This window comes from Gambusia affinis, linkage group LG04, assembly GCF_019740435.1.
Source record: "Gambusia affinis linkage group LG04, SWU_Gaff_1.0, whole genome shotgun sequence".
Lineage (NCBI taxonomy): Eukaryota > Metazoa > Chordata > Actinopteri > Cyprinodontiformes > Poeciliidae > Gambusia > Gambusia affinis.
In genome coordinates this window covers 24,965,243-24,992,100 of record NC_057871.1, presented here as the reverse complement: position 1 = coordinate 24,992,100, position 26,858 = coordinate 24,965,243, and the positions used below count along the sequence as shown (strand labels likewise).

General features: G+C 38.8%; 1 protein-coding gene across 2 annotated transcripts in view; it reads right to left on the bottom strand.

Moving 5' to 3' along the window:
- Positions 1-3,177: 3,177 nt before the first annotated feature.
- helz (helicase with zinc finger) overlaps positions 3,178-26,858 on the bottom strand; it is a 59,536-nt gene continuing 35,855 nt past the window's right edge. For both annotated transcript variants that reach the window (XM_044113804.1, XM_044113806.1), the window contains exons 19-33: positions 26,582-26,700; positions 25,271-25,416; positions 24,104-24,251; positions 21,389-21,572; positions 20,404-20,632; positions 17,578-17,875; positions 14,239-14,284; positions 12,724-12,911; positions 12,415-12,619; positions 12,224-12,306; positions 11,615-12,119; positions 10,553-10,829; positions 9,791-10,406; positions 8,599-8,842; positions 3,178-5,990 (exon numbers count right to left, since the gene is read on the bottom strand). In XM_044113804.1, the coding sequence (XP_043969739.1) occupies positions 5,614-5,990; positions 8,599-8,842; positions 9,791-10,406; positions 10,553-10,829; positions 11,615-12,119; positions 12,224-12,306; positions 12,415-12,619; positions 12,724-12,911; positions 14,239-14,284; positions 17,578-17,875; positions 20,404-20,632; positions 21,389-21,572; positions 24,104-24,251; positions 25,271-25,416; positions 26,582-26,700 (3,665 nt within the window). In that variant the 3' untranslated portion in view covers positions 3,178-5,613. The remainder of the gene's footprint in view (positions 5,991-8,598; positions 8,843-9,790; positions 10,407-10,552; positions 10,830-11,614; positions 12,120-12,223; positions 12,307-12,414; positions 12,620-12,723; positions 12,912-14,238; positions 14,285-17,577; positions 17,876-20,403; positions 20,633-21,388; positions 21,573-24,103; positions 24,252-25,270; positions 25,417-26,581; positions 26,701-26,858) is intronic.

Sequence of the window (26,858 nt, the reverse complement as noted above, 5' to 3'; positions counted from 1 at the left end):
AGTTTCAGAAAGAACAGGAGTTTCTTAAAGAGACAGGGGCTCAATTTCAAGACATTCAATTACAAAATCAAATTTCTTTCAAGTCATATTTGATGTATACAGTACTTTTGTAACAACTGTGAAGGCAACAGTTACTTGATTGTGCTACAAAATATTACTATGTGCCTGGAAAACACATAATACCGCCCCTTTAAGAAATGAGTTGGCCAAAAAATTTAAATTTAAACTGTAAACAGGAATGTGTTTTTTAAAGATTTTGAACCCTGGTTTAGATTATAAAATCAGTAGAAAAGCAATATGCACCATTTTACTTTAGCTTGAACATTAATGGCGAAGCTAGATTCAGATTTTCAGTCGCCCAAACGGCTGCGTGACGCAACTGGAGCACAAAGGAGCCTTTGTGTTGCCCCGTTCTGCACAGAAAGAGTGAGAAGAAGAAGAGGAAGGAGGAAAAAAAAGCGAGAAAACTCGAGCAGTTTCAATAAAAACACTTTAATAGAGAAACAATTAAAAAAAGAAAAGAAAACCTTTAAAACAGCCTAAATCAGTTCTCATAACAACCACCAGTTGAAATGAATATTCATTACTTTGAACCCACGAGGGAGAAACCGATGGGGACAGGAAAGCAGGGAGGAACAGGTGTGCCATTGATTCACTGCAGCGGGGGGGAGAACAGAGGAGGGCCAACGGATAACAGGAGAAGACGGCGCCTATAGGAGGCTGGACACAGTGCTCTCTGCTGGCCGGGCAAAGGTTGCTCCCTTACCTTCTCTCTCTTTCTTTTTTTTTGTTTTTTAAAGTTGTGAGCCACTCACACACACACACACACACACACACTTTACAGCTGGTTTGACATCCAGGACATACCATGAATTGTGGTGTAATGTTGGGAGCTTTCAAATCCAGCTCCGATTACGTCATCGCGTTAACGAGGTGCACACCGAGCAAAGACTTGAAATATTAGAAACCAGGAAACAAAAAACAAAAAAAAAAAATCCCTTTAAAATGTCTTTGGCTCAATCTCTTCTGTCTTAATAAATAAAACTGTAGCTTCAAAAAAAAAAAAAAAAGCGGTGAAATATTAGTATTGCACAACTTTAGAGATTAGCCAACGACTTTAAAACAAGAGAGAGAAAAAAAAATTTTAATAAAAAAACGGGCTCCCTGCACGATCCCCAGGGAGCAACCTCAGCTTTAGCCCTTCAAACTGCAGGAGGAGGAAAAAGGAAGAGGGGGAAACGTATACAACCATTCAATTTTTTTTGGATCGACACATTAGTAAAAGTAACAGTTTTATGTATAATGTCACAAGTTATTTGTACACGTCAAATAAAAATACCAAAAATTTAACTCTGCAGGTTGAAAACAAAAACGTGTTGTTTTTTTTTTTTGTTTTGTTTTTTTTCTTTACCGTTTTTTCATCCAGAAATCGTTACAAACCTATAGAAACGGGGGAACAAAACCCAACAAGGTCATCGCAACATGCAATAAAAGAAGCAAAAAAAAAACAACAAAAACAGACTAAACACTGAAGAATGAATCCAGGTGTTGATTGTTGTACAGCTGTGGTGAGAAAACATGACAGGACGAATCCAGCTAGATGTACTTAAAAAACAAACAAAAAAAAAACATATTGTACAGTAAATTAGGTCGTCTTAAAAAGGCGCAACAGAAATTCTCCTCTGCTAAACAAGCCGGGCAGCTTCTTAAAAAAAAAAGAAAAAAAAGAAAAAAAAAGAGAAACAAAAAGAAAAACCTACAAAGTTACAAGGTGATGCAACTACCGTTTCTAGGTTTTCTCTTTATTTTTTTCTGAATTTGCATAATTAAAAAGGGCGTGCCTCTTCATTGATCAGCTTCTACAAAATCGAGGCGCTCCCAAAGTTCTCTTTTGTAAATACATACAAAATGTATATTTACAAGTAGGTGTTTATCTGGTAAATTAAAAGATAAAATAAAATAAAAAATGACCAGGAGCGTGTCATTTAAAATGTCAAAACTTGAAAAGAAAAGGATCCAGAGCTCAACATTTAAAACATCTTCGTTTCCGGCTGTAAGGCTTTTTTTTAAAAAGAAAAAAAAAAAGAAAGAAATACATCAGAGACTAACTGCAACAATAAAAAGCCACAATTACCAGTGAAGAGATTTCGTAAATTTTTCAGTTTGCAGGAAAACCAGCGACTCAAATTGGAAATAAACTCAAAAACTTCCCCTATGGTGGTTTTCTAGAGCGAGCCAGAAGAACGATCAAAGACATTTTCAGAAGAGCGATCGATCAGCTGCTGGAGCAGCGATGTACAAATCGATGTACAAATCCCATTAAATCAAAGAGGTGGGCCGTCTCTGGGTTTTTTTTGTTTGTTTTTGTAAATCATGACTTCCATAACATCACCAGTCCTGTTCAATTATGCAGATCTTAATAAACATACCAACAGTCAAAGGTTTTTGAACAAACTTCTTCAGACTCTCCACCTCTCTTTGTGTGTGTGTGTGTGTGGTGGATAAATCTTTGTATTGCAGTGACATAAAACTCAAACTTAGAAAACATATTTCGTCCTTAAAATAAACACAGAATCTTCTAAAACTTAAAATGACCTTCTGGAAACAAAATGAAAAGAATCTGCTAAACGAATCTGTTGTCTTTGCTCAGGGTCACGTTTGGTAAAATAAAAAAAGGTTTTTTTTGGACAGAAATTTTAAAGCAATGTAAAAGTTAAAAACTGCCCTCATCAATTAGGCAGTTGGCGATATTAAAGTAATTGACATTTTAAAGAAGTTCTGGTTTAAAAATGCTAAGATGTTGCGTTATACCGCTCTTAAAGCATGAAGTCCTTCTAATAAGTGCTCTACCATGGCAGATAGTTCTACCATGGCAGATAGTTCAACTCATTAAGCAGGTAATATCAATGTATTCACAGCAGGGGGGGAGGAGGATAAAATGGTGGGAAAAAAAAACATTATTATGCCTGTAAGAATCAATATAAATAATATGATTTATAAATAATCACTCACAGCAGTAGCAACTGCTGCTTTTCTGTTAAAAATATAAATTATTAGATCATATTGTATATTTCTACGTTGAATTTTATGATGCACTAAAAGCCCTGCACACCACGCCTGTTTTAAGTATTGCCTAAATATTTTACAGCAATAATTTTGCTTTTTTTTAAAAAAAAAAAATCAATAGCTGGCATTAAGTTTAAAAATGTTTTGTTTATAAAACTTGTAGCCAAGAATAAAAAACAAACTCAGCCAGTGGAACCACTAGCTTACGTTTAGCTAGCTTAACTGCCAGCTGCTACCTGAAGCAGTAAGCCTTTAGCCAGAAGTGAAGTTTAGCTAGCATCTCAGCTGCTAGCTAAAGTAGTGAAACTTTAGCTAGAAATGAAACTGCTAGCCGACGTTTAGCTAGTAGTAAAACTGCTAGCTAAAGTAGTGAAACTTTAGCCAGAAGTGAAACTGCTAGCTGAAGTTTAGCTAATAGTAAAACTGCTAGCTGCAGCAGTGAAACCTTAGCCAGAAGTGAAACTGCTAGCTGAAGTTTGGCTAGTAGTAAAACTGCTAGCTAAAGTAGTGAAACTTTTTCTAGAAATGAAACTGCTAGCTGAAGTTTAGCTAGTAGTAAAACTGCTAGCTAAAGTAGTGAAACTTTAGCTAAAAATAAAACTGCTAGCTGAAGTTTAGCTAGTAGTAAAACTGCTAGCTGCAGCAGTGAAACTTTAGCTAGAAATGAAACTGCTAGCTGAAGTTTAGCTAGTAGTAAAACTGCTAGCTAAAGTAGTGAAACTTTAGCTAAAAATAAAACTGCTAGCTGAAGTTTAGCTAGTAGTAAAACTGCTAGCTGCAGCAGTGAAACTTTAGCTAGAAATGAAACTGCTAGCTGAAGTTTAGCTAGTAGTAAAACTGCTAGCTAAAGTAGTGAAACTTTAGCTAGAAACAAAACTGCTAGCTGAAGTTTAGCTAGTAGTAAAACTGCTAGCTGCAGCAGTGAAACTTTAGCCAGAAGTGAAACTGCTAGCTGAACATTCGCAAGTAGTAAAACTTTAGCTAGCAGTGTTGTGTTTATTTAACATTTGTTGTGAAATAAACAAAGACAAAATATGTAACTAGAAGTTTTATGATTTCTGAAGTAGCTGTATTTTTACATTTTATTTTTTAAAAATTGAAGCAATGACTAAAATTGAGACGTGGTTGTAAAATGTTAATAAAATCTACTTTTTCATAAGCAAAAAAATTAAATGCTACCAATTTTCTCCATGGCTTTAAGACCAAATCCAGATATTAAAAAGATAATGTATAAAATTTCAAACTGTGGTTAATGGCTGCGGCAGTGTCTGTTTTTTGTTTTTTTGGTTGCGATATTTTCCGATTTTGTTTGCTATGGGTTTACTCCTCAAGTATTTTGTTGTTGTTGTTCAAAAACATCTGACTGGAAGTAATCATCCTACGATACACATTTTAATAACTCTCGGCTTACTTACACAGACCATCAGATTAATCCAAACCACGTAACACAAAATCCAAATTGAAAGTCGAGCAAAAGCAGGGAAACGATTTTACATTTAAAAGATTATTTAAAAAAAAATAAAATAAAACAACAACAAAAAAAGTCAAAGTAAATGGAAGCAGAGCAGTTCATGTGGCCTAAAGAAACGCGTTGCGGTTGAATGGAAGCTGTTCCGACGTCTGAACGCTGCACTTCCTCCCGGTGAGATCTTGGTGAAAAGTTTTTTGGTTTTTTTTGTTTGTTTTTTTTCTATAAATAATCACATTAATCACTAAATCACCAGATTATTTAAGTTAATGATGACAAAGAACTGAAAAGGAAAAAAAAACTGAAAACAAAACAAAACAAAAAAACCCTCACAATGCAAATATTAATATGATTTGTTGTTTTTTTTTGTTGGTTTTTTGTGGAATACAGTTCAGTCTTTTATTTTCTTTTTCTGTACAGATTAGAGGAAAAATGTATCTACTTCTATACACGGTTCCTTTCGGTTTCACTCAGTCGACCACTTAGCTTTCATGCAATACAACAAACTGCAGTGGCGTGAACGGTCAGTGTTCACTATAAAACCAAATGGCTGTTAAAAAAAACAAAAACAAAAACAAAAAACAGGAGTTAGAAAAAAGAAGAACTAAAAATGCATTTAAAGAGACCAACTGAAGCAGGAAAACTAAGCAGATAGCTAAATGGTCAAATAAGTCGTTTTTTTGGTTTTTTTTTATTGATCTTTCATCTTATTTCATTTTTTTGTATTTTTGCTTTCTAAGCATTACGTACATGTACAAGTGTAGATAATATAAGTATATATTCATATATACATAATGAGTATGTATATATATATACCAGTAATGCATTTGCTATATATATACTGACTTTCTTCACAGATATGTCAGGAGAGAAACAAACAAAAAAACAACAGAAGTTAAAATAAAAGAGAAAAGAAACAAAAAATCTAAAATCTACTATTACAAACAATTCTTTAAAATGCACTTTCCACTATTTTTTTTTTTTTTATAAATTTTACAAAACTTTTACATTTTTTTTTTCCTTTTTTTTTTTTTGTTTCTTTGCGTTCCGCTTTACTTACCAGGCGAGAGAGTCGGCTCTCATTTAAAGTAAGAATAATAACCGTTGCTACCGTTTGAGCTTCCGATGCTCAGCTCCTGCAGGAGGGACAGCGGGTCGCTGTTCTTCTTCACCTGCTCGGGTCGAACGGCTCTCGGTTTGGGAGGCGCTCGGAGGGCGCTCGCGTACGACATGGTGGGCGGCTTTACTAAACTGGGAGCCCCCTGGGCGGGCTCTGTCGGAGGCTGTGGCGGCGGCGGGGGCGGCGGCGGCTGCTGCTGCTGCTGCTTCTTATTGGGCATTAATGGGGGAAACTGGTGCTGAAGGGAGTTGAGGTTGTGTGGATGCGCCTGCTGCTGCGGCGCGCCGGCCGGTTCCGCCTTCGCCTGCTCGTCCGTCTGACGATGGACCTTTGAAGCTGCGGGAGGGAGAAGGTGAGCGATAATGAAAACTTGCGTTGCCGACGAGATCAAGAGCTGATCTCCATGACGACGAATCGCAGTTATTTGTAGACACAAAAAGGAGGAGCAAATGTTACGGGAAAAGACATGTTGAGATTAATCGCTGGAGTTTTCAAGTCTGGAAATTTCTCAGTTTCAAAAGTCAAAAATTTTGTTGATTTCTTTTTTTTAGGAAATTTCCTATTTTTAATCTCAATTTTATTTTGTTTGTTTTTGCAAATTTTTGACTTTTCAAGCTTAGAAATCAAAGTTTACGTTGGTAACAAAATCAGGAACTCTTTTTGTAATAACAATAATAAAAAAATATAATAAAAAAAGAGTACATTTATGTCAAAACAAGAATTTTAAGATGAATCTAAAATTTTCTAGAAAAAAAAAAACCTTGTGAGATTGAAAAGTAGAGAATTTACTAGAATAAATGCAGAAATTTAATAGGAAAAAATGATTTAAAAGTAAAAAAAAAAAAAAGCTACAAAAAATATTCTGAAATTTTTAGATTAATCTGAAACATTTCCAGAAATAAATTTAAAAAATCTACAAAATGTTCAACTTTTGAAACTCAGAAAATTCCATGTTTCCCCTCCCCCAAATGTTTCAATGTTCAAACTCAGAAATTCCCAAGTTTTAGTCCAGAAAATGTCAGAGATTACTCTCCATGTGAGTTTTTTTGGGGGTGAAATTTCCTCCTCTTTGTCTCTCCATCTACAAGCTGCTGTACAAACCACCAAACCCAAACTGCAACGATTCATCGGCTGATTCAAGCGCCGCCATTTTTAAACACTGAGAAGCAGCATTCAGCTTCTATGCTCCTCTAATCTGGAACAAACTTCCAGAAAACTGCAAATCTGCTGTAACACCGAGTTAAACCAGGACTAAAAACCCACCTCTACATTCATCTAGAACTGTTGGCACATTATGCATCTACAAAAACAAAAACACACATTTTGTCTAACAGGGACATTTACTGTACATGCTGATCAAGAAGAGCAGCGATGTGGAAAAACTAATTTAAAATATCAATTTTATATATAGATTTTTTTCAAACTTGAGTCTGAAAGTTAAGAATAATCTAAAAGACAGTTGTTTTTACTAAGGCCTCAGATTAAAAGTACTTTTAATATCCTGTGAAATGTTATTTCTAATCTGTTTTCAGGCTTTACAAAGTTTTTTTTTCTCCATACATCAAATGAGAGATTAAGCTTTAAGCAATGAAATGTTTTCTAATTTAAAAAATAAAAGGAGCTGAATTGTTCTTTAAGCATTTCTGGATCCCTTTCAATTTGCTCACGCTAGGAGACGCAGTACCAGTGATGCTATCGTAACATTGACGCACCTCGCGCTAAAGCATCTGGAGAAGAACATGCCAGACTTCTTTTTGTCGATTTTAGTTCAGCTTTTCTTCTCAGGAAACTGGTACAGTTGAAGGTTAATCCTTTTTTAACTACGTGGTATTATTCCTTTTTATCAAAATGATTTCAGCAAGTAAAACACAATTCAGTTCTTTCTGATTCTAAGTTAAGCAGCACAGAAGCCCCCCAAGGTTGCGTCAGTTCACCTTACCTTTTTATTTGCACACAAACGAACGTGTCAGTTCTCAACCCAATCAGTACATCCTAAAATTTTCAGACGATGCTGTTGTTCTGAGACAGTCATAAAGCTGCTGTAGTTAAGTTTGTTCTATGGTGAGACTCTCATAAGCTGCAGACAAACACCTCCAAAACTGTTGGATTATTTCTGGATCCTAAATCAATAAGTGACCGGAGTCCCACAGCCATACACGGCGGCTCCATCAAACAGGTTACAACTTTTAAATATTTCGGTTTGTAAGTAGACGGCGAACTGAGCTGGCATGTACATGTGACAAATGTATGTGCAAAGGTTCACCAGCGTCTCTATTTTCTTAGATGACATCGTTTGTGTGGCGTTTCTAAAACAATAATGTTGATTTTATAGGGCAACCGTCGAGTCCATCCTTAGATATGGTGTCACTGGGTGGTTTGGGAATATTAAAAACTCAAATTCAAAGCCTGGTGAAGATGGCAAGTAAGATCATCAACACTCTGGATCCATCTTCCCCACAGCACCCGTCGGAGCAGGCCGCCATCAGGCCGCCATCAGGCCGCCAACAGGCCGCCATCAGGCCGCCAACAGGCCGCCAACAGGCCGCCAACAGGCCGCCATCAGGCCGCCATCAGACCGCCAACAGGCCGCCAACAGGCCGCCAACAGGCCGCCATCAGAACATTTTGCCTGATGGGTCACATGGCATCAGAATATGTTCTTATGAACTCTGGGAGAAGGTTCTGGGTTCCCCTGTGCAAATATAACCGTCTGAAACATTCACTCGAACCTCTCTCCATTAACCTGATAAATGGCAGACTAGTGGGGCCTGGACAGGGTAACAGGAGGTCCAGACGATGACCAACAGTAGCATGTAGAGGATGTATTGTGTGTGAGTGGAAACGATACTGCCGATCTGATACTTTTTATGTATTTATTTACACTTATGTTGCAGTTTTTGCTCCTGCTTCTCCTATGGGAGACTAATAAAATGATTTTATCTTACCTAGAAGCTCACGATGCTGAACTAGTTTGCTAGCTCCGTTGCATGGAATGTTCTGGAATGGACCGGGACCCCCGCCGTTGCTGGGCCAGAGGTGGTCGTGTGGGGGGTAGCTGTAGGAGCCGTGCGGTTGCTGGGGGTGATCCTGGGGCTCGGGATGACAGGGGTGGGCTGGAGACGATTCATCCGGGTAGCTGGAGGAGATGCGGCGCTGATAGAGGGGCCGGCCTGGACCTCTCGGTTCATACTGCGAGGGAACAGAGGGACGGAGGAGCAGGAAGGTCATACACTCATCAAACTGGACTCGGCTTCAACACGACACTGACGGGAGATTTCATCTAGAAACCATGCAGCTCATTTAAAGAGGGGAAGAAACGGCGACATAACGTGTATAGATGGTCCTGATATCCTGAAAAACCAAAAATATTCTAGATTGGACATTAGTGACAATGTGGCCGCTCCATTTGGGCGATTCTTTTCAGTCAGATTCTATACTTTGTTGTCTAAATGACGTCATGATTTAATGTTTATTTTACATCGTATTTAGAGTTCCTAAAATACCTTTCTGAAAAATTTGAAAGAAGGTTTGTTGTAGTTTACTTTTACATTTGACCAAGGTTGCCAAGCTTTTAGTTCATTTAATTTTAATTTGGCTGTTTTACTCCTAATTGCTCTGACAAAAAGAAAAAAAAAGAAGTTGTGTTATATTTTTGTGTTTCACCATTGTTTTAAGTGTGGTGCACTGATGCAGAATCATCAAATAAAAGAGTAATTCAGTACATTTATGTCTCTGTTTAAACAAAAGGAAACATATTAAGTCGATTCAGGACTGTTTGTATCGTATCAGATCTGAGCTGATATTAAACCGCCGATATGTGTATCGGTATCGGGAGTAGAAAAAGTGAACTGCTGCATTTCTAGGAGGAAAAAAAACACAGAAAGAACTATATCATGACTGAAATTAGACTTATAGTAGGAGAAATAATGATGTAATTTTTATCTCGTGTAACAAACAGCAATGATAACATGTGGCTGTTTTGTTTTAATATGTCTGTGTTTTAAAAAAAAGAAGAAACGCTTTAAGTCAATTGAGGTTTTTCTGAAATGGAATCGGCCTTAACTAAACCTCAGACATCGGAAGAAAAAAGAAAAAAAAAAGAGGATTGGTGCAAAACGACAAGCAAAGCAGGCGTACCTCGTCTACGCTGTGGAGGGCAGCGGCTGCTGATGTTCTAGGGGACAGAGGGTGGTAGGACTCAGAGTCCAGGCCTTGATTTTGTTGCTGTTGCTGTTGATGCTGCTGCTGGTGGAGTTGCATCAGCACCTGCTCCGGCCTGCTGGGGTGAGCCATCAGGGGCAGTCCGTACAGAAGGCTATGGCTCTGGTTCCCTAGGAGGTGGTTCTGCTGGGACACGGACGCCGCTCCGCCGTGGGACCACTGCGCTTCCTGCAGGAGATACTTCACGTTCGATGGTGGGGGGCTGCTGCCGCCGGACTGCGCTGGTGGCTGATTCGGGTAGCTGCCAGCATTGTACAGGGGGTTCCCTGGGTGCTGCTGCTGCTGCAGAGCCGGGTTGTTGAGAAGGTTTTCGTTGAGGAGGTTCCGGCCGCTTTCGTGGGAGTACAGTCCTGCGGGGAAGGGGCCAGCGTGATTGGACAGGGGGGCTAAGGAGGACGAGGGCTCGCCGGAGGCACGGGTCTGGGACTGTCGATACTGGAGCAGGCGGGACTGAGGCGGCGGCTGCAATTCGGTCGCTTCCCGTGGTTCCGGCTGTTCCTGGGGGGGCATCTCTCTCAAAAGGCCCGGGTACCTTAAAGCAACGCGACAGAAATACTTTTGTTTTTAAAACCGACCTCAGGATGGTGTTCGATCAAACAAAAACACGACTTTTCAAATGACTAACACAAAGGGAAAAAAAAAGAAAAGAAGAAAAACACTTCTTAGATTAAGGCCAACCTGGAGCACGTTGGACCCGCGGTGGCAGAGGAAACGGCTTCGTCGTCCATATTGGCACCAAGCCCCCAGGTAGCAGCCCGGAGCAGCTGAGGGGGAAAGCGAGCCATGCCAGATTGAGCGAGGTGGGCGAGCTGCTGGGGCAGAGGAAAGGCAACACTGCCCTGGAGGAAGGGGCCTGCTGCTTCCCCCCACTGGCCCAGTCTGGCCGCCTGCTGCTGCTGCTGCTGCTGCTGCTGCTGCTGGCTCAGGGCTTCTAAGGTCATGGGACTCTGGAGGTCTGAAAGGTTAAAAAATGTGGGACTGGTTAATGTTGTCATTTGAAAACGCACCGACTCAATGAATTTCAATTATGTACTTATTTGCATTTCAAAACAACAAATTTGGAATGGGAATGGAACGATTGGCAAAAAGGAATGGAACGATTAATCAAATTTTAAAGTGATTGATTGTTGAAATAATAGTCAACTTATTTAGTAATCAATTAATCGTTAACTGGAGCATACAGGCATAAAAAGAAGGCGGTTTGCTGGAAGAACATCATACTGACAGCAGTAATGAAGCCAAAACTGTACAAAAATATATACATGTGTATTTAAGATAAATATATATAAAAACTTTGTAAATATGTTCTACCCAGAACTTCTCAAATGGCCTAGTTTTAGCTTCAACTTAGCTCTAGCCAGCTAGCTAGCCAGCATGTGTGTATTTGCAGCTAGCCTCAAATGCCTCAAGTCACAAAACACAGTATGGAATTGCACAGACATCAAACTTTTGCATCTTACATTTCTTTAAATTCACATAAGATATTTAAATGCCGTAATTTTACAGGCATAAATTTGAGACTTAATACTTCAATTACTTGAAATTTAAGATCAAATACCACTTTATGTTTTGCTTCAACTGTTGCATGGATTGTTTTTTCCAAATGCACCATCTTGTTTCTGCCTGATATTTGACCAAACCAGTCACATGGTAGTATTTTTTTTTTCACTTATTATATTAGCATTCTACTACAAGCGCTTCACGTTTTCTCACGGAAATTAAAGGATTTTTTTAACCCACCTAAACCGTCCACCAGACTTCCATCCTGTCCATCCTCCCCAAAGTTGCTGACCCTGTTGTGCTGGGGTAGGCCTGGGTGTTGCGCCCCCTGGTGGCCCATGTGAGTCCTAATGGTGCCGCTCATCTCCTCGGCCCCCGAAGACTCCGCCCCGTCCATGGTGGGCGATTGCACGGATCGGTGAGCGGCCATGGACCCGCTGAAGAAGGAAGCGTGGCTTCCACCGGTGAAGGCAGGACTGAGCTGTTGCTGCTGATTCTGTTGGGGCATCCCTGGATGTGGAGGCTGACCAACCCGGTAGGGAAGTCTAGGAACGGGGTACTGCTGGGGGAAGGCTCTTCCGCTGGCGGGGTGTGGAGGAAAAGCTGGGCTGGGCGGTGCCAGGTGGTAGTTGAGGGATCTTTGGGTAGCTGAAGGGTCTTTGCGGTGAAGCAGAGCGTTCGGAAAGCCAACCAGACCCTCTGGTTGGGAATCTAAACTTCGACTTTGACCGGTGTCTAAATCTCCCTGCACAAAAAAAACACACAAAAATGGACTTTAACCTAATCATAATAATAAAGGAGCTTTCATAAAGCATAAATATGAATTAATCGACTAATGGGTAAACCTGCCTGCTTTTCCCTTATGTCTGCGTTTTTCCTCTCTGGCGTCTGAAGACGGGTCTGTTCGGCCTTTGTGCAGCCGTCTACTTTACCTAGAAGTCACAACATAACCACCTTCAGTCAACTCAAGTGGTTCTCGTTTACAGTTTATTTGTAGCTGTAGCTGATTGGCCTGAAGTTTAAGCACAAGAGAAGCAGACCGTTCCTGATGAGGTCCGCCTGCAGTTCCTTCTCTGGGCTGAGCTGGGCCAGTCCTAAAGGAGAGGGGTGGGCCACGCCGCTATAAGGGATGGGAGAGCCTCGGTTCTGCGGCTGAAGCAGGTTTAAGTTGTAGGCCATGGCCGCCGGGTGGCTCATGATGCGAGGGTCCACAGCAAAGCGGTTCTGGTAACCTGGCCAGGGCAACTAAGGACGACAAAACTAGATCACGGATCAAAGAGATTTTTCGCAGGTGCGCCGCACGCAGTGAGGGAGCAGATGACCAATTCAGGTTATTGGGGGAAACGTACCGACAGAGGCATGGGCATGACCACGTTTCCTCCGTACATAGCTGGTACGTAGAGGATGCTGGCTCCGGTGTGAGGGTCGATGCGCTGCACGGGGCTGGGCGACTTCCCTATGCCGGCCGGATTGGCACCCAAAGGGGGCGTGAAGGCCCGGATGGGGTTTCCCATCAACACAGCAGGGCTGGATTGCACTAAAATGTGAAGGGTGACAAAGGAACACAATGGCTATTTTTCAAACTACAAACTTTAGTTGAGGTTTTCTGGTCAATTTAGTGCTTTAATAAAAATCTAAAGACAAAAATAATGCAAATATAGGTCAGAGATTTCTGTCAAGGTCAATCATTAAATGTAAAATCCACAAAAAACACGTAGACGGGATAAATGGATGGATCAGAGAGAGGATCAATAGATGGAAATCAATTTTATCGATTGAACAATTAAGATTTAACTTTTGGAAAATTGGGTTATTTCTTTCCACCAATGCACTCCTTTGGTTTCCATAGTTCAGAGTGATGTCAGCAAGCCTTTTGGACGCCATCTTGTTTGACAAGCATGTTTACAGCTTCTGTTAATTTGGACTTTAAATTCAAACCAATACTACAATGGAAAATTAGGACCAGACTAAGATTTTTTTCCTCTTAATTCCAAGAAGAAAGTCATATGGCAAAAAAGTTGAAACCATGTCAAATAAAGTTTAAATATTACCAGAATAAAGTGACAAAATTAGGAAAATTAAGTAATCATTTTAAGACAACTAGAGCACAAAATAATGAAAAATTAAAATGAGGAGTGCTATAAAACATTAAAAAAAATAAAAAATCCTTTAGCCTGGTCCTAATGCTCCATAGTGCAACCCATAGATGGGATGATAAAAGCCACTTTTTAAAAATATTTTTGTGCCATTTTTTCTTATCTATTTTGTGAGAACAAAGTAGATTAAAATCGGAAATCGGGTCTGGTTTGAAAAATTTCCTTTTTAAGCCGTATGCTAAAGCGGGACAGACAACATTTTTGACAGAACAAGAAATGACGTTTGCTAATGCAAAGATTTTTGACAAATTGTTTTCCAACTTCAATTTCATTTTCTTCCCCCACGCTTATCAGCAGTGTCACCTCCACAGAAATGTAACCAGCATCATAATAGTCAAATTTTAGACTTTCACAGATTGGTTTTTTTTTTTCTTTGAAAGTCTAAAAAAAAAAAAAAAAAAAAAAACTAGTGCAGCTTGCTGACACAAACTTATTGTGCTTCCCTAGAAAGATCATTGTGTTCTTGGCTGCTTCGCTCTGATGGTGTCAACAGCCTCAGGCCTGTGTGTATCCATCTGGGCTGCTGCATCAGAGAGCGCACGCTGGGTTCTTTTACAGGGAAATAATCTAGCATTGCATGTTTGTTGTTTTTGACCATTTTCTTTGCCAATAAAAATGGCATGCGGGCAGGTGCAAATCCCAAATAAACCTAAACGGACTATTTATTACAAATATACACAGTTCAGCAATATTAACAGACATACTCACCATATCCATCAGGTGGGAGGTGCTCTGTGTGGTTCGCCTGTTTCCCCTACAGGAAAGCAAAGCAATTAGTTATGAAACCAGAGTTACTTTAGAACAGCAGGAAGGGGAGTCAGTGGGATAAAGAGTACGACGACGGTAAATAACACAGAAAAGCAGATCAGTTACCTTACAGTTCGGAGTGTCTAACTTTTGCACAATAAAGAACGGTCACAACTAGAGGGGCACCGATTGCAGATTTCTGGCCGATTACCGATCTTTAAAATGCCTGACCTGCCGATTCAGATTTTTTAATTTTTTTAGTCTGAAAAGTTGCCGAATACAGAAACAAGGTTGCTACATTTTGCAACTATTGGGTGACCATTGCTTAGAGCAAAAAGGGACAGAAGCTGATTTTAAGGTCTTTGTCTTTGTGGAGGTAGATTAGACGGGTAGATTAGACGGGTTTCACGATCAATTATCGGCTGATCACCCAAGAATGACGAAACCGGTGCCAAGAAATGGGCCATCGGTGCACTCTTCCTCACAATTTCAACTTTATACAACCTGCCCCCCATTTAAACAAAGACGTCAAAAGAAATCAGCTGGTATCACTATGATCGGCACCATCGACTGCTCAGAAACTACAAAGTATGATCTCCTAAAACGCACCACACAAACACTTCCAGCACTCTCCCATATTGACCCATTGAGGGTTTTTTTTCTCATATTGTAATCCTTGTTTCTTTTCACCACTATATCAGAGAGATTTTATAGTCTGTAAACCTGTCTACTGGCAATAAAATTAGCCATTTTTGGTAATGGTAAGGTGTTTAAAATGAAGCGAGAAAAAGAAAAGAAACCAACATGTTGGGACATCTCCAACATCAAATGCTAATATGAGAAGCTAACCACTAGTTTAAAATGGCCTCTCTCTTTTACAGCAATATTACACAAAACCTGTTTTACAGTGACCATTTGTTTTATTATTATTATTTACATTTACAGTATGATTAGGCGTGTTACAATAAATTTTCTGGGACAATAAACTGTCCCAGAAAATTTATTGCAATGAACCATACTAGATGTTTTGAGACCGTTTTCAAGTAATACAATATTATTGTATAATAACGCGAGAACACATTGTGAAGGATCAATAAACGTTAAATTCTAACATTTAAACTGGAAGACATTTTAAATATTCAAAACAAATCAAGAAAACAACAAATAAAATGAATTGTGAAAACTGTGTAAACAAAATTTTCTTTCAAACAAAGGGGACATTTGAGACCAAAGCACTAGACTGAAGAGTGTTTTTTTCATTCAGTTTTTGGTAAAAAGAGAGAAAAGAAAAAAAAACCCTAAAAATCAAGAAAATAAAAATTATTAAGTTTCTTTTAATTTATAATGCGATTAATTGATTTATTGGCCTAATTGTGATGTGATTTTTAAAATAAAATAACTTACGAGAATAGCATTTTTTTTTTGTTTGAGATTTTTTTCCATGTGAAATCCAAATCATTAAAATAAATATCCATTGGTCATAAAAAATAAAATAAAAAACGTTCAGACAGGAAATTGGCCGCAAAAATTCTAATAAAACCAACACAAACAAAAGTTACAACCTGGTTCTTGAAACATTCTTAATATAATCACAAAAAGATGGACACTTTTAAAACTTTGCAGAATAACTTGCATTAACCGAATGCTCTGGTTGTTAAACGTTCAAGGCGCGATGACGGAAAGCACCCACTCGGTAGTTTCCTCACAGGCGGCTCAGAGAGCTGCGAAGTGTGCAGCTCCAGTGTGTGTTTATCCCTAAAGCTGGCTGCCGGAGCTCATTAGGCCCAGTGGGTGACGGCAGCAGGTTGGCAGCTCTGCTGATTTCGTTAACCTTTACCTCAGGGCGGGCGGCGAGAGCAGACAGCCACACAAAGACGATTTAAACCCAGAGAAAAAATCTAATAAGAGAACCTTGTGTGGAACACTGAAACGCTGATTTCCAGTCTGATTGTTTTTTCTTTATTTCCTGGCTAGCAAATTGGTAATCATAAAATCGTTTCCCGTGGGGAAAATTACACGGACTTTTTAGCAGATTTGTAATTTGTTTCCCACCTTCAGAAAGTGTAGAGAATTTACACGAAGTTGCATTATTATGGTAATTTCTTTGCTGATTTGCTAAAGGATAAAAATATGACCAAATATCTAACTAGTCCTACAATATTTTGCAGATTTAACTAGACATAAAATAAAACGTTTCTTTATTTTTTTCAGATTTTGGTTTAAAATATCCAAAAACAAAATCAATTTATAAGTCTGCCTTTTAGTTTGAGAGTCCCAGCAGGGGCTCTGAGGTAAAGGTTAACAATAAAGCTGCACTGCTTAGAATTTCATTGATTCTCAAACTAATTTTTTTGTTTTTTGGTAAAGGTTTGTTTATGCAAATTTCAGTCAGTTCTCATTTATTTCCAAGAATCACATCGGAAATATTTTTTCCCTGTAGCAGTTCTAAAATATTGGTGTTAGAACCAGAGATGACATTATTCTGTATGTTCTGGAAAACTTTGTGATACTTCTGAAGCTCCAAAATAAAAACACACTTTTATTACTCACACAGCAGACATTTTAAGACGTCTTTAGCATCCAGTGGTTTCAGTGTAATAACTCCATATGGAGAGCATAGACGATTACCTATAACTCCAATATTTCTATGTTCTATGATAGCTTAAAGCTCAAAAGAATGTGCTGCTCTCAGCCTTCCTGTTATCTGATTAACATCTTATTCTCTCTCCCAGTCTGGATAAAGTGGAGGCAATTCTCGATATTGATTCTTACATCCGACATCAGTTTAAAAACCTTCCTGATACTTAAATACAGGTTTTCTGTCCGTAACCACATCCACACCGAAGAGAGTTGTTCACCTGGCAGGGGTTTGGTACGGTGCATTCAAGACTGGAAAAAGCTTCTGATAATTTGGTGTTTGCTAAAACTGAAAAATGGAGTAGACCACTCAACCTCCCACTAATTCTCTTCTAAACATATTAACAGAAACTGTCCTGTAACATTTACATATTTTAAAGTAAAACTAAACCTACTTTAAGTATAGAAGTACAACCAAAGCCTGATCCCTAGTAAATATCCAGTCCAATGTGTGTTAAAGTGAACTCTCCCTGAGGTTTTTGCTTCTGATGGCCGAGATCCACCGCTACGTCTTCATCAATAACTAATGCTATAATCTGAAACCAAAGGGATTAAGACGTAATTATTTATAGCTTTTAAGCTAAACAATGTACATTGTTGCTGGATCTTTTCTTTTTTCCTGCCAGCTGTGAGGATTTCCAAAAAAACAAAAACACTCAATACCTTTGGAGGGGACTGCTGCTGCTGCTGCTGCTGTTGGTGATGCTGCGCGGCCTGCTTGTTGGAGGCAGCCACTCCGTGCTGAGGATGAGGATGATGGTGGGGATGAAGGCCCTGGGAGGAGGACTGGTGTCCCTGAAGGGGCCTGAGGGCCCGAGGGATGAACTCCGGGGCCAGCGGGTTGAGGACGTACGTCTTCTTGAGCTCCAGGGCCTCCAGCTGAGCCTTGATCTGCTCGAAGGTGATGCCGTGCAGGCTGGAGTTCTCGTGGCAGATTGAGATGAAATGCTCCCAGAATTTTCTGGAAAGAAAACAAGAACGAAAATTAAGCCATTTCTAAATGCACGTTTAATCAAAGCATCTTTCTGTTCGCTGTTTTTAGGAGCAAAGCTTCCGCTGCGCCGCTGACCTCGACCTTTCGTTGCTGGAAATCTGTGCAAACGACGCGCTCCTCCTAATCACATCAGTTTTGCTGGCTGGATGCTGACAGGCTGACATTTGCCAACAGCCAGACAGTGAAATCCTTGACATGTTGTTTTGACTAGTGTCGGCAAACCGCAGCCATTATGGAGACGGTTGTGGAAGCGGGCCCACGTCGATTCAAACAATGAGCCGACAGCATGTTGGATCAATTACAGCCTATATCCAAGTAAAGGAGCAAATTTATCCAAGTTGAGATGAGTCAGATTAATCCCAAATGTAATCGCTGTTGTATTCAAATTAATTCAATTTCAAAATACTTTATCCAACGCCAGAAGAAAACTAAATCCAACACAATTTTCTTCAAAGATTTGTTTTAGATTTCGACAGCTGTGGAAAGGAAGGATATTTGCCAGCAGTCAGTGTTACAACGAATCTGAAGGAGCTTCTGAGAGAAGACAATGTGTTGTGGGATAACGTCTTCAGAAGAGGGGGCTGAGGCTTGTTCATCATTTTATGAAGATTTTTTACATCATCTGCTCATCTTGAGGGGAGAAAAAAAAAAGCCTCTCCCCCCAAAAAACAAAAAACAAAAAAGAGGAATAAATCTTAAAAAGAATAAATCTGAGTGTAACAGAGCTCCTCCAACATGCTGCCACCTTGAGCGGCAAAATTATGTGCTGGAATCTATACGCTTTTTATTCTTCGTCTTATTTGGATATGACCATCAAACCCCAGCTACGTTCTTGGAGTCCAGATCATAGTGTTTAAGTGTATTATGAGTTTTCCAAGCACACAGAGCATAATCAAGTAAATATGTTAACTTCATTTGGTCAAAAAAAAAAAAAGAGAAAATACTGTATATATTAAATATGACTTAAAAGAAATGTTACCTTGTAAATCAACACCTTAAAATTGGACCCCTGTCGCTTTAAAAGCTCCTGCTGTTTCTGAAACTCTGGCTTCAGGAAGTCATCACATCATCGCTCCTCTACTAAGCCTTTAACATGTGCAAGTAGCTCGTAAGATGAGCTCAGCTGATGCGCCATTTCACCACGTTTGCTAATTTCTGCTGGCTAGTCTGAAGGAGCCGAGTGGGGAGTTACAGGTGGAGGAAAGCTCTGTGAGGCGGCAGCTCAGAAGCTGCAGTTCTCAGAAGAAGGCGGAGCTAGGTCCACCCAGGCGTTTTTCACAGCTGAATGGTTGCCATGGAGTCTAAAGGATTTCTAAAACATGCATGAAAGACTCAAAGTGACACTCCAGGTCTGTTTATGATGAGGGAATAACAGTATAACATTATGTAAAGCTCAAAAAAGTCAATTTTACAAAATACTGCTTCTTTAAATGAATCTACTGCCTGTGACTTTGCACCAGCAACACAAATATAGTATAGCCACATTTTAAGATCTTCTAGCAATTACGGCCTATTTTTGTGTGAAGAGCCTCAAAAAACTAACTTTTCATGACTATTGTTTGGATAGTCAACCTTTTTTTTTTTTTTCTCTCTCTCTTCAAAGTCCAATTAACACAGACAACGAAGCTGCAGTGGTCCTTTGTGCAACGTGACCTTCTCAGATATATGCACAGAGTTCTAAGTACAGGAGACTAAGCTGTGCAAAAGAGAGTTCAATCCAAAGTTTTCATTTTCAAAATGGCATTTTTAGCAGCAAGTTTCCTAAGCAGGAAGAAAACATTTCCAGAATGCCATGTCTCATATGTTACGAGCCAAATAATGAACAAGTGCTATCAAAAGCAGTACACTGGGGCTAACATGCTAATAGTAGCTAACAACTGAGTGATATTATTTATGATATCCGTCACTGTCACGAAAAGCAAAGACCCCAATTTCTGAAATGTCACAGAGAAGTGAGTTTTGTGTAATACTGATTGAATATAAATGGATTTTTTTTTCAGGGCTTATTTGAAGCTACAGTTTTCAAGCATTTTGTTTTATTTCACTTTCCAAAGTGTCATAGTGTGAATGAGTCTTGGCCAATCCCAATACTTTAATCATTTGGATCCAAATCTTTGTGCTAGCCACAATGTCTGGTCAACATAACAGTGAAAACCCCCTAAAAATAAATAAAAATGTACATAAAAAATATTTGGACCACAGTTAATCTTTCAACAAAAACAGTCTGTTAGCTAACCTCTCTGTTAAGAGGGGCGGCACTAATCTGGTGGAATAAATGAATAAAAACTACTATTTTTTATTTTAGCAAATGTTTGATATACGGAAAAACATTAAATAAGATAGTTGAAAAAAATTAAACAAAAATGCAATTTACCCTTTAACACCAATGTTACAGTAAGATTTAGTCTGTTATGCAGGAACATCAGTTTTTACCTTCTATTTAATCTAACAGTCATTATGTCAAATCGGTTAAATGACGGATTTGAAGGGATTACCTGCAGCGTCCAACAGAGCAGAGCGCTATGGGGTCTCCCACCACCGCGACCAGGGACTGAGCTCTGGTGATGGCCGTGTTGAGCAGCTTGTAGTTTGACAGGAAACCGTAGTCGAGGTCCTCGGTCGAATCCTCCACCAGCTGCTCTTTGCGTTTGATGGCGGTCTGCTTGTGCTTGCAGGTGTGCCGCGTCCGCACCGTGCTGAGGAACAGCACCCGGAACTGTTTACCTGCAAAGAGACATTTATTTATTTATTTATTTTCTACAGAAATGCATCAATCCAGCAAAAACATTTAGGTTTAGCAACAGAGAAAACATTTAATTTTGTGTTTATTAATTCAGGTACAAAGCAGGATTAAATGTTAGCCGAGACGTATCAGAAAAATAAAAAGCCATCACTCCCATTATGTAATTCAATAAAGGGTCAAACTTGGTAATATTGTCCTAGTTCTTGTTGCTGTATTAGAAAGAATACAACAAAAATTATCACATTTGCAGAAAAACTGTCATGATAATCCAACATTTGTCCAACTCCAGAGCTTGTTGATAAAACGCAGAGATTATTTGGGCAAGAAATTTAAAATCCAAACTTTCCTTCCTGCTTGCAAGCTGCGCTTTGTTTCATGTGTGAATAATGAGACATGAACTAAAACAGCTGGATGCAACACAGGATAGAGCAGCAGGACCGAGAAAAGCAAAAGAAACAAAATTCTCACCACGTCTCAATATTACAAAGAAAGTTGGAACCACTGACAAACCAGAATGAAATTACCTTAAAGAATAAAGTTTTACGACATTTTTGTCATTTTCAGCCAAAGCTCGTCTTTATTTTTCTGCTTTGTTTTTAACGGCAAATTCACTGAATAATTCTGATAAATCTAGAGAATGAAAACCACCACACCATTTAAGTACAGATTAGTACAAGGACTAGTTTAACAAAGCTAATTTTCCGTATCATTTCAAAATTTTCTTCCTTTTCGCTCACCTTGGACGTTAAGCACTCTTTCGACGCTGACCTCGTGCATTCTCTTCTTCCGGAGTTCGGCACGAATGCGGAAAACCTGGTCGGCGTACGGCGACACCACCCCGATGCTGCCCTCGTCCAGCTTCCCCCAGGACACCGGCCACTTCTTACGCAGCTCCTCCACCCGCTCCACAATCTCAAACACCTACGGGGGGGATCAGCAGCGGGGTTTCCAAGTCAACGCCACAGGAGACTTTAAATATTTCAGCTCACGCAATAATTCTGCGTTATTTATTGTAGCTGAATATGAACAAAATAAGACTGTAAAGAGAGGGGGGGGGAACAAAGACGGCTAAGCGGACGTTTGTTAAAGCCGTAACCTTTAAATACGAACAGTAGAGAGAGAGAAAAAAAAGTATCTTCAACCAACCAATATGTGGACGTTTAAAAGACATTTTAGGCTGAAAGATAAAGGCTCGGCTAATTTAAGGCTGTCATGTTGAAAGTCACAATCACGGTAAGTTTCAGTCATAAAGGTAATTAATCCAATAGTTTAGTCGTTTTAATGTGCACAGCCTGCAACTAACCGTTAGTTTTGTGATCCTTTCCATTATTCTCGTGATTAACTGCATTTAAAAAAATATATAAATAAATAAAAAAGTAAAACATTCTGCAGATTTTTCACTTAACCGCTTAAGATTATTTTATACAACGTGAGAATTGGATAAAAATACAAAGAAATGATTCCATACTTTTATTTTTCTTTACAGAAGAGAAAGTTTTTATTGCCTAAATTTCCATCACATATTCTTTTAATCTTTTAGTGAACGAATATTGAATATCTGTAGCAAAAGATGCATCTGCAGATAAAAAGTACTTCTAACATCAACATGTGAAAAGCCGAGCTTTTCACATGTTGATGTTAGAAGGCTAATCTGTAGATTTTTTTTTTTTTTTCAGATTAATTTGTGATTTACTTATTAGGAGGTTTTACTTATTTATTTATTCTTCTACAGAATTGGAACCAGGTGAAGCTGAAACTACACCACTTGAGGAGTTCTGGGTAGAACATACACACAAACAGAAAGTTTGATGACTCTTATGTGCAATATGTATAAATTTTTTCAACAGTTTTGTCTTAATTATTGCTCTGAATATGTTGTTCATTCAGCAGTTAACCTCCCTTCCCCTCCCTCCCGAGTCTGTGCACTCCAGTTAACGATTAATCCATTACTAAATTGGTTGATTATTTCAAAAAGTGATTCATCACGATTAATCATTTCAGCAGCAGATCATCTCTCTCCCATCGTTATAATCGGTGATATTTTAGCAGCAATATGACACATTTTTGCATTTGTTTTGCTAAATAAAAGTGACCAATTAACTTACTTTGATCAAGACTCTTTTGTTTTAATTTCTTGTTGCTTATCAAGTGAAACCATGTTACGTTGCCTAGTCCACACAATGATGGGAGACACTGATGGTTTCAACAGACTTCTAGAAGGCCTTTATTGAATAAAAATAAATCCCCCACTTTTTAAATTAACTTCACCTGAAATGGGACTTGTGAGGAAAAAAGGAGGCGACACCATGCTGTCTTCACACCATGATCCCTTACATACACCTGACCTGAAATAGCACTGAGCAAGTTTGGAGATATTTTTTCACAGAGCCTAAAAGGCAACATAAAAAATAAATAAATAAATTATTTGAAGAACAAAGGGCGCTTTTATGACTTGCGTAGCAGAGAGGGATCAAAGACGGTCCATCAAAACAGGAAGCTGTGGTTTAATGAAAGCAGACAATCTGTAAAACCTGGGATATCAATGCTGACTGGAGCTGAAAAATGTCTGGAATATGAAGTGATGCGTTTTTGGCTTAGAGTCGTTCTGACCTAAAATCTAATCATTTTGAAAGCATAAAGCTTATTCAAAAGTTCATTTATTTCCAAATTCCAAGATAAGAAATCACTTCAAATATCACAATCAAATCCGTTAGCTATTTCTATTAGTCAGAATTCAGTTAGTGAGTCTTTCTTTTTAATTATTTAATCTTTATTAGAACTATAATATGCTATACAATAGTAAATGAAACAGAACACATTTAAGTAAAAGTTTCTAAACTCCCTCATTGAATGCTCAGAGTCCGATTCACACTGCAGATTTATAGACAGGATTTCTGCAGGTTTCAGCTCAAATTTAAGGCTTTTTAAGACCACAATGAAAGGAATTTATTTTGTCACAGAAATGTAAAAACGTCAACCAGTCAACTCATAATAAATTTGCACTTACCCAAGATAAGTGCAAATTTGTCATTTATTATTGCTAGCTTGATAGCATTTTGACACCTAGCTAACAAAAATGAGTATTAGCAGTGAGTTACCGCTAGCTGCAACCGTCTCAAGTTACAGAAGTGTGACTCCAACTTTTGCCTGACGGAAAAGTCCAGCGAGAAATAAAAATGCACAGAATATACGAGATAAATTTTATCTTGACCTGACTGATTAACATATTTAAGGACAAGTTACTTTTTAACAGCATAAGACATTTTAAGGCCTTAAGCTTAAATTCACAAATGTAAGCTTTTTTAAGGATGAGCGGATACACTGGTAAGACAAGAATGGATTGTAAGTTTAGAAGAAAAATATTTAAATTACACTTGGAGGAGAATGTTAAATCAATGGAAATATTTGTTTCATCACATAACTGCATAAAGTGGAAATGCTCCAACTCGTACCTCTGCATTGTTGTAGTAGGCAGTGCTATTCTTCTCCTGGACATCTTCTCCTCTGGCTGTGAAGAAGGTCAGAGGGTAGAAATCCTTATGGCACGGCTGCTTCCCGCTCGCAATTAGCTTCCCGTCGTAAAATAACTCAGATGTGTAGCTTCAGGAAGAAAAAGCAGAGAAATGGCAGGAAATACAGGAAATGAATTTGAAGTTCATGAATGAATATTTCTCATTAAAACTGAAGTAAATAATTGACACATGGCTGCATATAAAGGCTTAAAGGGATTTGATACAGAACTGCTCCTTGCCAACAAACTCAACATGGTTTAATTGTAACAGAATTTAAACAGGTTTCACCAACTCAAATTTAAGACTTTAAACAACAAAATTTAAAACAGAACATATTTAATGCCAACTTGCATATTCTTTAATGAATTTAAGACACTTTAATGCCTTGATTTTTGATGCATGAATTAAATAATGTGCTGACAGTTTTACTAGTGCACAGTGTGACACAGGAGAAACTACTCACTGTTAAATTTGAAACAGTCAAGATTTGAAATGTGAAAAAACAAAAAAACAGTAATAAAAAAATTGTCTATACCTGTGAAGTCTACTCTTTCAGCAAACTTCCTTAATAATAAAATATTTTTAGCTGAAGAAATAAGATAGGTAAATCTTTCTTAGTCATGCCTGGAGTAGTGACCGATTTTAAAATAAGTGACAGTCTACATTTTCTTTCTGCTATTTTCCATGTTCCATATATCACAATCACTAGCATGTTTAACAAAACAGCTTCCTTCATGTTATTGCAAAAGTACATTTTTCATTTGTAATAAAATCCTTCAGATCCTGTCATACTATGTTGGTGAAAATACCTCAATACATATATTTTAAAATTCAAATGTACTTCTCTGTGACAATCAACAGGAAGAGAGGAAATAACTTGTAGACAAAATATGTTTGTTGTATGAGGAAAAATCCTTTCCAAACATAAATTACAACCACAGCGGTGTGAGAACTGCTCTCCCACTACGTCTGTACATCTTCATTCCACTGGTAGACTCTGCTCCTTAACGGAGGCATTCAGAATAAGCAGAACCTCACACCGCCGTCTTTAATACCGACTTTCCCAGAACCGATTTGCTGCCGGCAGCGCTGAGTGCTCACACCTACTTTATGATAGCTTCGTGGGAGCGGTAGTTCTCGCACAGGAGGATGCGACAGGGAAATTCGGGGGGGTAGTGCTCGTACAGCCGGTCCAGCAGTGACACGTGCAGGTTGCGCTCCCGTGCAAACTCGCTGTACACAAACGGACTGAGCTGCAAGGCAACAGAGGAAGAGGGAAATTTGGTTCATTTGGTTCAAAGTGTCACCCAAGGACTTTGATATCATTAAAGCAAAAATGAAGTCCATTATGTTTTCCATTTCACCGAAGCCCTGAAGCGTAAAACGAGATTGAACAGAAAAATGTAAAATTACATCACTTCAGTAAAACGCTGGCTGATAAATCAGTCGGCCAGAAGGCTGCAGTCGGTGCACCCCTACTTTGGATACAATCGGTTTACTTTCAGTGGGCTTGTTTCATCAGAGTCCTTTGAAAGTGTAAGAATTCCTTCATTTCAGAAATAACCAACATGCTTACTGCTTTCTGAAAGCCAATAAAAACTGATTTCTTTTACAACACTTGACAATTGTACACCAGACGATTGGTAGCATTTGATTCCTTTCATCTGAAAAGCAACACTAAAGGAAAAAGGATTTGAAGAACAAAGCAAAAATATCACCTGAACCTCAAATTCTATTTCGACTTGGAGTTAAGTATGAAAAATGTTTGACCTTTTTTACTTTGACCACTTTTTAAACAAATCAGATAGGTATTAGATTTGATCTTTGTTTAACATATTGGGTTTGATTAAATCAGTAAAGGCCACAGTCTTCTATGAATATTAAATTAGCTGCAGAATGCAAAACTACTAAACAGACAAAGTAAAATAAAAGAAAACCACTTTTCTTCCTCTGGAAATGCAAAGAACCTGTTTTCCAGGTCAGAAAAGCAAGTGGAAGGCAGAGATGTAGCAAACTGAATCCTGCGTTTGCGTCCCGTTTCTCTGTGTTGACTGAAACGGAATAAAGACGGAGTTTGTAAAAAGTAATTATTTCACGCCACACTCTCACAGTGTCTTTATCCCGCTCTCCCAGATAATACTGCACACTCCCTGGAAATCACAATAAATCAAGTTAGGTTTTTAATTCCTTTTGCTGGCGCAGGAAGCTTGACTGACAAAAGTCTTAAGAGTTTTCCGGGCCACAGATAACAGAAACAAAAGAGGCAACAAATGTTTTATATCTAATTTTTAACTTAGAACGCAAACATACAAGCATTTCACAGTGGATAATATGTACTGCAAATTGAGTTTATAAGTAAAACCAAGCATTAAGTTGAAATTTTTTTTATTTTCAGTAATAGAAATCCTCCGGTCTCACCTGCATATGGTCCCCAGCCAGCACGATGCGGGTGGTCTTGCTAGCAAGAGGAAAAGGCATGATGGTTTCACACTCCATGGCCTGAGCTGCTTCATCCAACAGGATGTGGGAGAACAACCCTGTTGGGGGAGAGAATAAAATACATAAAATAAAACCGTCTCTGTTCCTCAAAGTGCTGCATACTAAAAATTCTGCAGAGTCAATTGGGTAGAAAGGCGTTTCCCTGCCAAAGTTTACCAAACAGAGACATATAAACAGCCTAGAGCCAAATGAATCC